Raw genomic sequence first — 14,807 nt, 5'->3', positions numbered from 1 at the left:
TTAAGATGTGTTACATTGAAGACAAGAATGTCAATATCCCATCTTAATATTAGGGGAGGAGTTTAGTCTTACCTCAACTTGATAGGTTATGTTTTGTTGACACATGTGGGAGGCCTGCCCCTATCTGAACAGAAACAGAGGAGGAGTAGATTGGGGGAAGGGAAGGGGAAGAAAAGGGGGGAGAGAAGGGGAAACTCCAGTCAAGATGTAAATAAATGAGTAAATTTAATTAATAAAAAAAAGAATTAGGAAGAAAAAGAGAATGTCAATATCAAGGACAGGGTCAATTTGGTTTCTGTGAGGGACCACAGATGAGGACTTTCATGCTCTGTCAGATCTTGTGATAGAAAAGGGGTTCTAGTCTCCTTCCCTTCTCCTGGGAGCCTTAATGCCATCTTGTGTGTTCAACTTTAACTATCTCATCTCACCTTAATTACTTCCCTCAAAGGGCCTACTGTTAAACATTACAACATTGAGAATTTTTTTAGGTAAACAAACAACCATTCTACAGTAGTTGTAGATCAAAAAAGTAATTTTTCATGTTTATTATTGTGCAATCTTATTTAACTTTGTCAATTCTAAGCTTTAAGAGAGGGGCCGAGGCCAGTTCAGTGGTAGTGTGCCTATCTACCATGCATGAGGCCTTTTGTTCAATCTTTAACATCTCCCTCACAAAGGAAACAGATAAATAAAAAAAAAAAATACAGCACAGTAAAAAAGAGATCGAATCCCTTTTCTCCCATGGCATTTGAGGCATGTGATAAGATGAAGATCAAAACAAAATATCATGTTTCTGTATAGTAATGTCCCTTTCCCTTTAAGTCACAAGTAGAAGCTGTCTCAACAAAAGGGCATGGAGTCTGCATGGTTCCTAGGGGAGAGCACACTAAGGAAAATCAGTCACAGAAAGAGACACAGGCCATGGTCTTGTGTAGAATCTACGTTCTAGAGCTCATGGACACAACAAATAGACTAGCAGGTGTCAGGAGATCAGAAGAGGGGCCAGGCAACTGCTGGCCAGTGTGTCAGAGCATGCAATTATAAGGCAGACACCTTTGCTGACCCCTGTAGAGCACAGAACCGTAGTTAACACTGCACTGCTATACTTGAGGTCTGCCAAAGCATTGGTATGCACCCACCACAATAAACAAATAAATACATTTTTTAAGGAAACTGCAAGATGATGAGTTTCTTTACTAGCTTGACTGTGGTGATTGTTTCATACAGTCTGTGCTTCTGTATTCAGAGAAATGTTCTGGGATACTGACAATACCCATATCCACATGTAAAAAAGTCTTCATATAAAACATCCTAGTGCTTGCATGTATCCCTGACCCAGTCACCTTCATGTTTTAAATCATCTTGCAATTATTACACTAGTGAAAACAATGCCATTGCTGTGGAATTAAATTTTTATTACTTCTTTTATTTCTAAGGTTATAATTACATCAAATTTCCCTTATTTTTCTTCCTTCCATGCCTTCCCATGAACCCCTGCTTGCCCTCTTTCAAATAAATGACCACTTTCTTTTCACTGTAATTACATGCACATATATGTATGTATATGTATTTAGGTATAGATATAGGCATATACATATATATTGCTAAATAAATCCCAGTGGGTCTCTGTAATGTTACTTATATGTCCATTTTCAGGACTGACAATTTGCTACTTGATGGTCAATTAGAGTAGTCCTTAACTCTCATCACAGAAAGTTCTCTTTGCAATGCAGCTCTCCAGCCCTGCAGTTAATTTTTGTACTGTATTATTTGGGAAAGTATCTCCTGGAGAAGCCTATATGCTTACAGGCTATAAGGAATTTTGTTCAAGCATTTCCAATCTATAATTGAATGCAACTATAAAAATGAAACCTGACTGATACAGAAAATATATATTTTCTGGAATATATTCAAAATTTGCATTGTATTCTTTAACTATCTACAATTATAACTATTATTCCTCAAAAAACTGAAATAAACTCCCCCCAAATAGATTACTATGGTTTTTTTTTTTCCTGAATGGTTGAAAGACTCTACTTCAAGAATCCTGGAAAGTATTTGTTTATCTTCACATTAAAAGGTATTAAAATTTAAAACAAATCTTAATTTATCAAAGGTAGAGGAACAGATAGGCGTGGTTTTTATTTCTAAATAAATGGTTATTTATGCTACCATATGTTATATCTTAGAAGGGAAAGGAAATGCTCATATTTGATAATGGTTTATTGTATAGGGAGAATTTAACTTGAGGGTCATAAAATTTTTGTTCTGAAATTCAATAATCAGTGCAACAATTTGACATGTAACCAATACATAGGCAGCATTGCTGACAAAGCCTACAAATAATTTTCAGAAATAAGCAAATTCAACAGTAAATGAGAATCAATACAGGGACAAATACAACCTTATGTATAGATTGTTTCTGCCACAAAGCAGTGTGTCAAGGGTTTCCTTGTTCACCTCTGGTGCTGTGGGAAGTTGCTGGAACCTTTGGGAATTATGGCTCTCCAGAAGGGAGTTAATGTTCCATGACCTTGGTTCTGGATGCTCACCACTGAAAAAGCCAGTATTCAGGAAGTGAGTTGATTGCTGATCAGAAGGTATTAGATGTAATTATGACCTGCCTTCTTGAGAAAAAGAAAAGGAAGGGTCATTGTTCTAAAGGTTCTATCTTAAATTCATGAGTGCAGTAGGCTTTTGGAGGCAGACAGAGAAGGAGATGAAAGACAATGGCCAGAAAAACAACATGTTGGGTAGCACCTTCAGCATCTACTCTCTTTTTCTAGTAGGGCTCACCCAAATGGTTTTGGTGTCCTGGAGACTAGTTTTTACAAATTTAGTTTATTTTTTTAATTTATTGATTTTTCTCAAAGTAAAACCTCTCAGACATATATGGGCTTTGTGTTAGTGAGCAAAACTAATAAACATGTTCTGATATTATCTAGAGGTCACCAGATGTGTGGTTTCTGCAAAGCTAATCAGATAAAATCTTAATTGGTATCTCTTCAGTATTCAGTGTCAGGCAAATCTGAATGTCTTGAAGGAAGAAAGGGGAAGTGAAAACTATTCCCAAAGCAGACATCATAGTTGCATCACTGGGACTATGCCCTTGAAGAGGATGTTGGAAGCCCAGCCTGTCATCTCTCTGCCTCCTGGAGCTGGTATACTTTTGACAGTGAAAGGAGAAGTCAAAACATGGCAGACATTTCACAGATTCACCTGTTGGGTTGGGAAATCACACCTCGATTGCATCTGGCTGTCCAGATTTCACAGTTCAATGAAAAAAGAACATGTCATATACTGCCCATGAGCCCACATGATATCCTTCCAGTGATTTTGCTCACTCTCATGCAGTGACTGCTTACACCAGCTTTTTCCACACCAGTTCTTCACACCAAGATAACAGGACAAAGCCCACTTATCTCTCAGACACACAATAACTCTTTAACAACAAAACCTCTTGTTTTGCTAAACATCCGGCATTTTTCACAAAAGAACCTCGTACGAATTTAAAAGTCAAAACACACATAGGATCTGAGTTCAGAATAAAGAGCTCTCACATCACTTGATGTACTAAGAGAATTATTGTCAGAGTAAGAGCAGACGACTTAAATGGGGTTGAGGTCATTTTTCCTGGGTGAATGATGGATCCATTACATTCCTGTCACCATCATCCAATCAGCCAGTGAAGCAATTTTTGTCTAGAGCAGAGAAAACACAAGTGAAAATGAGAGGACACATACACATGCACATACATACACATACAGAGAGAGAGGGGGGGGAGGGAGGGAGGGAGGGAGGGAGGGAGGGAGGGAGGGAGGGAGGGAGGGAGGGGGACAGGGACAGGGATAGGAACAGGGAGAGGAGAGAGGAAAGAAGCGCTGAAAATATAAACCAGGAAGAGCATTGTGCATTACAGGAAAATGATGCTAAGGAGAGCTGTCGTGAGTTATTAAGCAGAGATTTGAGGACACAGACCATCACCATCTTGTTTGATGGCTGAAATCGACACATCCCTTGTAGTGTGTTCACCTAGCATGTTCAAGGTCCTGAGTTCAAGTCCGGGAGCCAGGTGTAGGGTTGCATAACTTGTTGTCTGTAATCATGTCAATTTTCATGCATGCTTGAACTATGTAGAGAAAGTCTGCCTGGAAAATGCTTCTTAAACGTTGTACTGTAATGTATGCATTTCTTTATCTACTCTGTTATGATTCAGTTTATTTTTCTACAGTGACATGTGCACTGTATTACGCAAACTCTCTAAGTCACTAGATCACCTGTGTGATTCGTAACCCTTTTATTTCCTTCTGTTGTCCTTTCTATATCTGAACATCCAACCAGTATATTACATAGGAGTCTACACAGATTGTCATCATACAAGATTTAATTAATGAGAGATGGTTTTTACTTTAATCTCCGTTTAAGATGATATTGGCTATGGGTTTGCCATATATAGGTATCTTACTTCCACCCCTATTCCTTCTAACATTTATCATGGAATGATGCTGGATATTGTCAGATATCTTTTCTGTACTCATTGTAATGATTACACAACTTGTATGTGTGAGTCTGTTTTTACTCTGTATTACTTTATTTTTAAGTTTGTGAATTTTTGAACCATTCCATCTGCAAACAAACTTTCTGAGAATTTTTGTACCTGTGTTTTTCAGGGATAACTGTATAATTTTATTTTTCTGTTATATTTTTATTTAGTTGGAACTGTACAAAAACACTAATTATGTAGAAGAAATTTGGAGTTTTTCTTTCAACAAGTGAATAATTACTTTAGAAGCATTGGTTGCAGTTTTTCTTTAAAGGTCTGGTAAAAGTTCGTTGTGAATCTCTCCAAATTTGTACTTTTATACTGAAAGGATTTAAAAAATATTGCTTCAATTTTTTTCTAGTTATAGCTTTTTAAAATTATTAATCCCATCATTGTTTAACTTTGGTGGGTCGGTTACATCTAGAAATTTACAAATTTCCTTTAGGTTTACCAGCTTAGTGGAATATAGATTTTTGAAGTATGGATTTGTGACATATCTGTTGTGGTAATGTGCATCTTGAGCTTTATTAATTCCACCTTCAATACTCCTCTCTTTCCTGGGATTCTTATTTGTTTTGAGCAATGTTTGTTATAGTCACTAGAATTAACCTTGATGCCTTTTGTGATAAATATTGGGGGGGTGTTCTAGTATCTAGGAGTTTTCACTGACCTTCTAACATCAAACATTTGAGTTTGTTTTCTGAAATGTTTCTTTTCTCTGAATTTTACTCATTGCACATTATTTAAAGAGGGAGCTTTAGCTCATAATCATCGCTAATGGCGAATATTTAGACTCTGCAGATCTTTTTTGTTTTAGTTGGATGAATTTGAACTGTATATTTTCAAAAAAGAATTGGTGAATAACTTGATTGGGTGGCACATTTTATTAAGTATAACTTTTTGGGACTGCCAAATTCTTATTTTAATTATTTTAAAAGAAAGGAAGAATTTGTTTTCCAGTAAAACCCAAACACATGAACCATGAGTTAAGGGACCAGGGGAAGCTCCTGTCTCTATGACCATCCCTCTTGGACCCCATCTTCTGTCTCTTTGTCTTGTATTTCTGAGCCAGAAGACCTGCCTCCCACAATTCCATGCTTATCCTGTTTTTTTTTTTGTCTTATTATCAGAGAAAATAAGCTCTCTTTTGTAACATTCATTCATAAGTGGTTAAAGACATTATATTAGGGAAGACAAATCAGTAAATAGTCACATGATAGTCTATGACTTTTGTTGACAATACCATTTTCTTTGAATAACATTACTAACTACGGCATGGGAACCTTTCCTTTTCATTTTCCCATCATGCTTAGCTGATGAAACAACTTGCCTAAAGTTAAAAGGATCATTAGGATGTTGCACAGATGTCAAAAGTGTGCTATAATGCTTATTTTAATTCTCATTGCTGTAGCTGAGTGCATCCCAGAAAGATGTAGGCAACTATTTAGGTTTAGAATACCAACAGTAATGCAAAATTACTTCTTACGCATTCAGAAAGAGAATGAACCACACATCTGAGTTCTGGGGTACTCAATAACTCCCCAAAAAATTTAAATGATAATATTGATTCTATACACTTACAATTTCTAAGTAAAACTACCCTATATGGAGTCCCATATTCATGGAATCTTACAGTCATGGATTTAAATATGTAAAAATGCTTTGCTGTTAAATATGCATAAATTCTTTTCTTGTGTAAATTTCTTAAAGTATACTATTATTATTTCATTGGGTATTATGGACAGCCTAGATGTGATTTAAAGTTATTGGGAAGAAGTATATGTGTCATTTGAAAACACAACATCATTTTATTTAAGAAATACCATCATGTATGTATTTTGATTCCTATGGGTTTCCTGAATTCCACCTTCCACAGATACTGAGGGACAGCTGCATAGATTTCTCTGGTCCAAGACAAACTATGCCTCCCAAAAATTCTTCATTAGTCAGTTTTCACCATTCTGTCAATTTTGTCTGTGTCTCTCTATCTCTGTCTCACAGCATGGCAAATTTATTTTTCTCATAGATTTAAAGATAACACATAATAATTCATACTGCCCTATATTCCATGTTTTACCTTGTCATGTCAATATGCAATGGTGTTACTTTCAAAATTTAATGTATTTTTTTTTAGATTTCACTATCTAGTTAATTGCTTCTTAGGGAAACTCTAACTCAATGTTGTGTAGAACATGCAAGCTACAAGCCAAGTCTTATTGTAAGCATAATATCTCATTGAAAATATGAGTTGGCTCACTCTTCTGTGGGCATATTTTCAATGATACTGCTGAACATTCCAGTAGGCTTTTAACCATCAGCTTAGAGTCAGTAGAATGCCCATAGGTATATCTCTATGTAACATCCTTGATACAATGTCTTAAATAAATGGATTTCCTAGGGAAGGTAGTCTGAAAGCACCTAGTCTCAAAGATACATCACAAATCAAAACTTGAGAGTCAACAAAGAATGAGGAGAACGTATTCGATGCAAGAAAAAATGATTTTATTAGGTCAAATATAACTTGTACTCCCATACACAGTTCAAGAAATTATGAATAGGTAATCAGAAGACATTTGAATTTGTATTTGGTTAGTCATTCATTTCTTAGTTGAATAGACCTAGTGTTGCCAGAGAAAGGATGCAGAGAGAGATTAGTTAGTCTTACTGGAAAAGCATTGTGCTAACTCAGACAATTCACTTATAATGAAGAAGTTCAGCAACTTGATCTCTGGATGGCTGATCCACAGGTTGGCCTGTGACAAGAAGAATGGAAGTTTCTAGATGTCACATAGGTTGGGTGGCAGAATCCAGATCCATAACCAAAGGAAGGGTAGCCGCGGACTCCATAACTCACAGGTCTGAAGCCACTGAGGCCACAGCCTGAGGTGTAGAAGCTTCTTGACCCGTAGCCAAGAGAGTGACAGCTGCTGGACCCAAAGTGCTGAGAGCCAGAATATGTGGTCCTACAGGGGCTGCAGAGGCTGGAAACCCTGGAGCTGTAGCAGGGCCGCTGGCAGGAGCTGTGCACTACATGGGAAGTCTGGCATCTGATGGGCCGGAAGCAGCTCTGACGACAGCCGCTGTGGAGAGAGGAGCCCAGATGGTAGGTTCTGGGAGAGCAGAAGTTAGTGCTGTAAATCAGGTGGCAGGGGTAGGAAGAGCCACAGGAGGAGTAGGGATAGTGCAGTTGACCCCCATAGGATCTAGAGGAGAACCTTCCAGAACAGCAGCTGTGGGACATACTGAGAGGAGATGTGAGATGAGCTAGATGTCAATGAGACAATGCTGTGGGTTTGAATGTCACGGCTTGAAGCTCAAGTTATATATCCTCTTACTTTGGGTGTGTCCACATTCCATTGGCTGCATTCACCTCCCTCACCCTTCCCACGAAAAATGTTTCCCTGGATCACTAAGTCTAATTTATCATACATTCATATATTAATTGTAGTTTAATGACTTGTGGCACACAGTAAGAAGACACTCACAGTTTCTTCGCCCTGGAATTTGCTGTGGTTTGAGGTTCAGTGTTACAGTTTATCACATTTCCATGTATCCTCTCATTACCCATGAATTTATGGAGACTCTGTCCCGGTAGAAGGATTACATAAACTCTATCTTCATTTCATTAAGACACTAAAATTACTCAATGGCTACTTCTCAAAATCATTTGTCCCTTTTATTTACCACAGCACACTGTAATGGAATTCTTCATATACTGTATTTTGTTTCTTCAGTTTGTTTTCATGAGCTATCGATAAGGCCTCCTCTGCCATGTATTACTGATGATTGAGAACCCCAGCTGTGGGATTTCCATCAATGGTTTTCCTCAGTCAGAGCTTTCTCATACCATGGCCACTGAAGAAACAATAAATACCACACTTTGAGATGGACTTACAGAGAAATATCTTCATAGCTTTTGCTGAGACTGTTTTGTAGTTTACAACCTTAATCATGTGTGTCTGTGCAAATTTCTTTTATTATTTTGGTAGAAGGGAACATTCTTGAATGCAATTTTAGGGATTGCTATTTCTTTTATAAAATTACTAACTTCAGTTCTTAGAGTCAAGTAGATATTCAAGCAAAGTTTGACTAACCATGTTTTTGAATAGCTTAAACTGCTCTTGCCTGGAATCTCAGCATGGCAGAACACTTAATCCTTAACTGTGACTTCCTCAAGCAGAGATAGTCTTCAAGCTCTGCAAGTTCAACTTTAAGTTGTCATAAAAAGTAAACTATTAAGCTTGATTATACTAATATATAAAAGTCTTATTTATCTTTCCTGGTAATATTTGCATTAAATAGGTGTCCAGCAGGGGAATTCTAATGTCTCAGTTATTTTTACACATTTCAAGAACAGTTTATTTTCTAGCTACAGAAAGAACATGACTGGAAAATTCATAATCAGATTAATGGGGACACAGGCTTCTTGTTTGCTTTGAGCCCATTCATCTTCTTCTGAGGCTTACACTTTATGGGACTTAGCTAAGGGAGGTGACATTCCCAACTGTCATTGTATAAAGGCCCCTTAAATGCCTGGGAATTAACTTGCTTTATGCCAAGCACACACATCTTCAGAACACTTACTTACTTTGTTTTATGATTCTCTCTCCCATGCAGAATCCATAGGGTGGCATGCATCCCACAAAGTGACCTTGTACGATGCCTAGGACACCACACTGACTCACTTAAGCAAAATACGCTGTGCTTTATGAATGGACACCTATTGAATTTCCCAAACCAGTGAGTATCATTCTCAGCATGTGACCCTTCTAATGCCAGGTGTGAATGCCTTTAGATCTAGAAGTACCTTTCTAGTATTAGTAGAAGCTATGAGAAGGAGGGAGAGAGAGAGAGAGAGAGAGAGAGAGAGAGAGAGAGAGAGAGAGAGTTCTTAATATCTTAAAGTTCCTGCTTTCCAAGACAGCTACCAATATTGGAAAATAAACATTGAGATTACTTGGATATAAATCAATTCTAATTAATGCTGCCTACACTCATTTGTAGTTAAATTATTATTTTTCATTAGAGTTATATGTACACTTGGTAGAAGTGCTAATAACCAACTCATAAATGCTAATAAATATGTCCTTCTGAATGGAAGAAAGGGCAGGACTAAGTAACGTTGTTTTAATAATGCCAATGCAGATCCTGGAAACACTAAGGCACTCTACACTTTTTCTATAGGCAGGCAAGATATTTAAGGAAAAAAACAGTACCTCTCTAGATAGGCTACATCTGGGCATTAATTTTGGACTTAATGGTCTATCTATCATCTATCTATCTTCTATCTATCCCTCTACCCCTCTATCCATCTATCCATCTATCTGTCCATCCATCCATCCATCTATCTATCTATCTATCTATCTATCTATCTATCTATCTATCATCTGTCTATATTTCTCTCTGTGTCTCTCTATCCATCTATCTAACTATGGACAAAATGTTGAAAGGGGGAATGGGGAAGGGAGATCTGGGGGAGTGGAGAGGTAGTGGAATATATGTCAAAATATATTGTATACAATATGGAATGCTCAAAGAGTAAAGAACAATATTAAAATGCCTCCTGTTTCTCTCTCTCCCTCCCTTCTTACCCCTTTTTCCTCGCTCCCCTCTCACTTTTTGAGAAATACCAATACACTACATTAAAACAAACACCAACACCCTTGATGGTGCCACTAGTCGAAAGTTGCTTGTCATTTGAACTACTTGCAAAATTGTTGTTTTCCAGATCACTACACAAGCCACTTAGTCTTCAATCCAACAATGCCTTATTGTGCTATTATTTAGAAATTAAAGAAAAAATTTCAAATTAGACAAAATTCTGCAATAACAGAACGAATAGAATATCTGTGCTCAAATCCTGTGTATTTTCCTCATATTTCCTTGTGTTTCCTTGAAACCGACCTCTCAAGGCCTAGAAAAGCATCTTGCTGCCAAAACTTGGGAGATTATTTCTCATAACAAATCTGGTTTCCTGCTGTACTTTCTGTGTATGCTCACCCCCTGGGCTCTATGATATCACTGTTGGTCAACACATAAACTGCAGGGGCTGAGCATGGAGAAAGCACAGTTGACATAGACCACAGGCAGCAGTCTTGACGAAGAGTCACAGGCCCTGCTCTTGTGCTCCCTCTCGGGTCCCTTTGGGCTTTCTCTGAGGTCCTCTCAAATTCTCCTTGGCACCCACAGTTCCTCCTAGCAGTAGCTGTTTTTGCTCCAGGCAGATCCCATGTATGTCCCGAGTCACACTTCACTCATAATGGGTTTGATGTGCAAATGGAACCAGTTTCCGAGCTGTTCTTTTTGTACATCTGCTTCTGAGAGTCTACACTTACATCATGCGAGGTCCTTGAAGAAACTTGGGAGGGGCTACATAAAATCCCATGGAGTAACACAGCAAAGTCTAGAAATGATTTCCTCAGAACTTCAGCATTTGACCTCAATTGCAACATGTCTTCTCTCTCCTCTAAACAAAACAAGTTAGATGTCAGAGAAAGTAGTCCTATGTGGGACAGATTTAGTCTGATCTTTCCTTATTTTTCCAAAAACATAATAATAGTAGTACATTTGATTTTAAACGAAATTCAAGGAAATTAATATACAAACATATATAAATTCATATAGTTGGTATTGATATTGTTTCTTTCTTTATAATAATGTTGCCATGTTTAGCTTGCATATGTAACTTTCATTTCATATTGAAATTGTGATAAGATTGCTTAAAATATGTACATATTTCACATTTATTTGTCATCATTACACTGGCATATTTAAGAATCAGCCATAACCACTTAACACATTATTAGTCATAGAACACTTAATTTCCATGACTAATCCTACATGATGCATGCCGTTTTATGGTTATTTTATACTTGAAGAAGCCAAGACATAAACAGGTTGAGCAAATTTCCCACAGTCACCTAAGTAGCTAGTAGAAGGGGTAGAGTTTGAACCCAGTGACTAAATGTAGACTGCTTGTGCAAAGAACTGCTTTGACGCACTACAGGCTCTGGCTTCTCCCAGTTTCTACTACATAGAGTTCTCCCAAATGAGACAGCATGCTTTACGTTAATCGCCCTACTGTTTTTGGCTCTCACATAGTTACAGACTATGCTTGTGCATGGGTGCCTGAATCTTCTGTTTGGGGTATATACACACCTCAGGGTGAGATTACTGGGTATTTGTGACTTTAAATATTTTGTTGTTGCTGCCAGAAAGGTGTTGGCCATGGACTTAGGCTGACTTATTTGAACTCTGATCCTATCACACCAAGACTTTGTTCTTTTAGTTTTATGCATTTTCCCATAAACTCACTCCTTTCTTATACCCATCTCTTAGAAGATTTATTTATTTTTCTTTTGTGCATGTATGTGTGTGTACCCTGCGTATGCCTGATACTCTTGGAGGCCAGGAAAGGGTGTCAGACAACCTGAAGCTGGAGTGACAGACTTTTGTAAGTGACAATTTGAGTTCTGGGAACAGACTCCAGGTCTTCTGCAAGGACAGTTTCTGTGCCTTCTTTGTTTTATGACTTTGTCTGTCATATGTGTGTTTTTCTAGTCACTTGTTTAACTCTTAATTTCAGTTTTCTTAAGACATAATTCCCATGAAGTGAAAAATCACCATTGACTGAGTGTATGTGTGTGTATATGTGAATGTGTGTGAGTGTGTATGTATGTTTGTGTATGTTCCTATAGTGCAATTGATGTTTGGTTTATTTCAAGTTGGCATGTAATAGCATACTACTATAGATTTGATTTGCTACTACTATCGATTTGATTTGCATTTGTGTGAAGAGTAATAATGCTGTGTATTTTTCCTGTGGTATTTCTCTTCTGTATCTTTCATTTTTCTGTGGCCACCTCTTTTCTATTCAGATTTTGTACTTGCCCTTGAAGTCTACCAATTCTTACACAATCAAGGTTCAAATCATCGACTATGGATTTTTTTCAAGACATTCTTCCAACTGGCTCCTCATATCACTATTTTCTTTTTCTTCTGTACCTGGTTCTGTGTTACACAGGATATGCTTTATACAATTGTCTAAGCTGAACAAATTTTTCTCATGCACCCAATTTCCATTCTCTTCCACTCCTATTGTGCCCAGATCTGAATCCCTAAGAGACCCGCTCCCATGTAAAAGGAAAGAGTCTTTTGTTGTTGTATAATGAGCCTACTCCATTAGCTTGGGCCCTTCATTCATTTATTATGGTGGATAGTTAGAGAAGGACCCCAAGAAATCGCAAGGCTGGGAATTTATAGGGCAGCATAAGGGGAGTGTCTAGGGGTACACGACAGTCTCAGGATTGGTGCACCTCCAGGCTTGGATGACCTGTCCTGTGTTGATTGGTCAGCTGGTTGTTATGGGCCATAGGCCCTCCCAGGACGGTTGCTATGCTCTGCACCTCACTGTTGTGCCGCTTGTACCATAAAGCAGGCCCAGAGTCATAAAGCACAGTTCTACCAGCTAACTTCTGACTGATTCCTTGCCACGAGGAGGGTATCTGACCTCCTAGTGACTAGGGCAGGACCAGCAAGGTCAGACTCATGCTGAGTCGGAGGCCTAAGTGTCTTTTCTGCAGCCTGTCATGGCTGCTAAGCAGGGGCTGGTCTCTTCACCATAATCCCATTTTTACATCCCAAGACCATTTGCCTCTACATTCGTGTCATAAATACAGTTGTGATTTTATCTATCTACATACAATTTATGATGCAAAAGCATAAAAACAAGGATTATTTGTCTTTTAGAGATGACTTTAATTTACCTAATCTGATTATCTCCAGTTGCCTCGATTTCCTGTAAATGACATTACTTTGTTCTTCTGTAAGGCTAAAATAGAAAATCCACTGTGGAGAGAGGGAGGAAGGGAGGAAAGAGAGAGAGAAAGAGAAAGAGAGAGAGAGAGAGAGACAGAGAGATAGAGAGAGAGAGAGAGAGAGAGAGAGAGAGAGAGAGAGAGAGAAGGAACACAGAATCACTTTAAGGACTTGGCAATGCACTTTGTAGAGATGCCAAATATGAAATCTGCAAACCAGGGTAGCCCAGCATACTGGAAACAGAGGGAAAGGTTGGGGACTTAACACATTTCTGTTATAGCACTGAGAATCCCTTCTTTCACAGGAAATCAAGTCTTACTTTTAAGGTTTTAAACTGAGGCTAGTGAAATAGATCAGGGAATAATAGTGCTTGCTGTAAAATCAAGAGGGGATGAGCTCAAATCTCCAGGAATATGTAAAATATGAACCCATAATCCTGGAAGTGGGAAGCAAAGACAGGCAGATCAGGTGTTCCCTTTCTATCTAGCCTAGCTAAACTATGCAGCAAATTTCAGGTTTGACTATTCCTGAAACTTATACGTTACATTTTTCAGACTGTATTCTATGTATACATGTGTACATGTATGGAAACCTGTCTTTGTGGGCTTCAGTTGGAGTGTGGATTGAGAAAGGGTTTAAGAGAACCATCTGGGAGCCTTCATCCAGTGACCGATGGAAGCAGAGGCAGACACCCACAGTTAAACACAGAACTGAGCCCAAGGAACCCAGTGACAGAGAGAGAGGAGCTATGAGCAAATTGGCAAAGAATGGGCTGGCAAAACGAGCAGAGACAGCTGATCTGAACAGGGAAGAGCTCTTGGACCCCAGACCAACAGCGGGAAGGCCAGCATGGGACTGATTCGGACCCCCTGAATGTGAGTGTCAGTGAGGAGGCCTGGGCAACCTATGGGGCCCTGTTCAGTGGATCAGTGTTTATCCCTGGAATACAAACAGACATCGTGTGCCCATAGCACAAAGAGGTATGCTCTCTCAGCCTGGACTCTTAGGGGAGTGCCTGGACCCTACCCTGAGTGAAATGACAGACTCTAGATATCCCCTATGTGGAAGGAATTGGCAATAGGGTGGGAGGCTGGGGGGGGGATGGGGGGTTGCGGGAGGAGGGGAGGGAGGGAACTGGAATTGACATGTAAAACAAGCTATTTAAAATTAAAATAAAAAAAAGAGAAAGACAGAGACAAAGGATAGAATCAGGAGGGCAATCCAGTGAATACTGAACACTCCAAGTTTATTCTTCAACCAAATGGGGGGGACATGGCAGAAGACTCATATTATCATGCAAGGAGCAAACAGACTTTCTTCCCTTAATCCTCCAAACATGTGGTAAAGACAGCTGTTATCTGGCCTTGAGGATCAAGAGTAAACACACTTGAGCCCAAGTCTGTTGTTATTTAGATAAGATATCTGCTACCAAGGTCAAAACTTCCTG

At 38.6% G+C, this 14,807-nt stretch overlaps 1 protein-coding gene across 1 annotated transcript; it reads right to left on the bottom strand.

Moving 5' to 3' along the window:
• Positions 1 to 7,115: 7,115 nt before the first annotated feature.
• Positions 7,116 to 7,796, bottom strand: LOC101835424 (keratin-associated protein 13-1-like). Its single transcript, XM_005073839.3, has one exon. The coding sequence runs from the start codon at positions 7,782 to 7,784 to the stop codon at positions 7,257 to 7,259; it is 528 nt and encodes a 175-aa protein (XP_005073896.1). The 5' UTR covers positions 7,785 to 7,796; the 3' UTR covers positions 7,116 to 7,256.
• Positions 7,797 to 14,807: the final 7,011 nt, after the last annotated feature.

This window comes from Mesocricetus auratus, unplaced genomic scaffold (assembly GCF_017639785.1).
Source record: "Mesocricetus auratus isolate SY011 unplaced genomic scaffold, BCM_Maur_2.0 Super-Scaffold_100008, whole genome shotgun sequence".
In the NCBI taxonomy this organism is placed as follows: domain Eukaryota; kingdom Metazoa; phylum Chordata; class Mammalia; order Rodentia; family Cricetidae; genus Mesocricetus; species Mesocricetus auratus.
This window is presented reverse-complemented; position numbering and strand designations above follow the sequence as displayed.

Coding starts and splice junctions, on each gene's coding strand:
- LOC101835424 (XM_005073839.3), bottom strand. CDS start 7,784: ATGTCCCACAGCTGCTGTTCTGGAAGGTTCTCCTCTAGATCCTATGGG.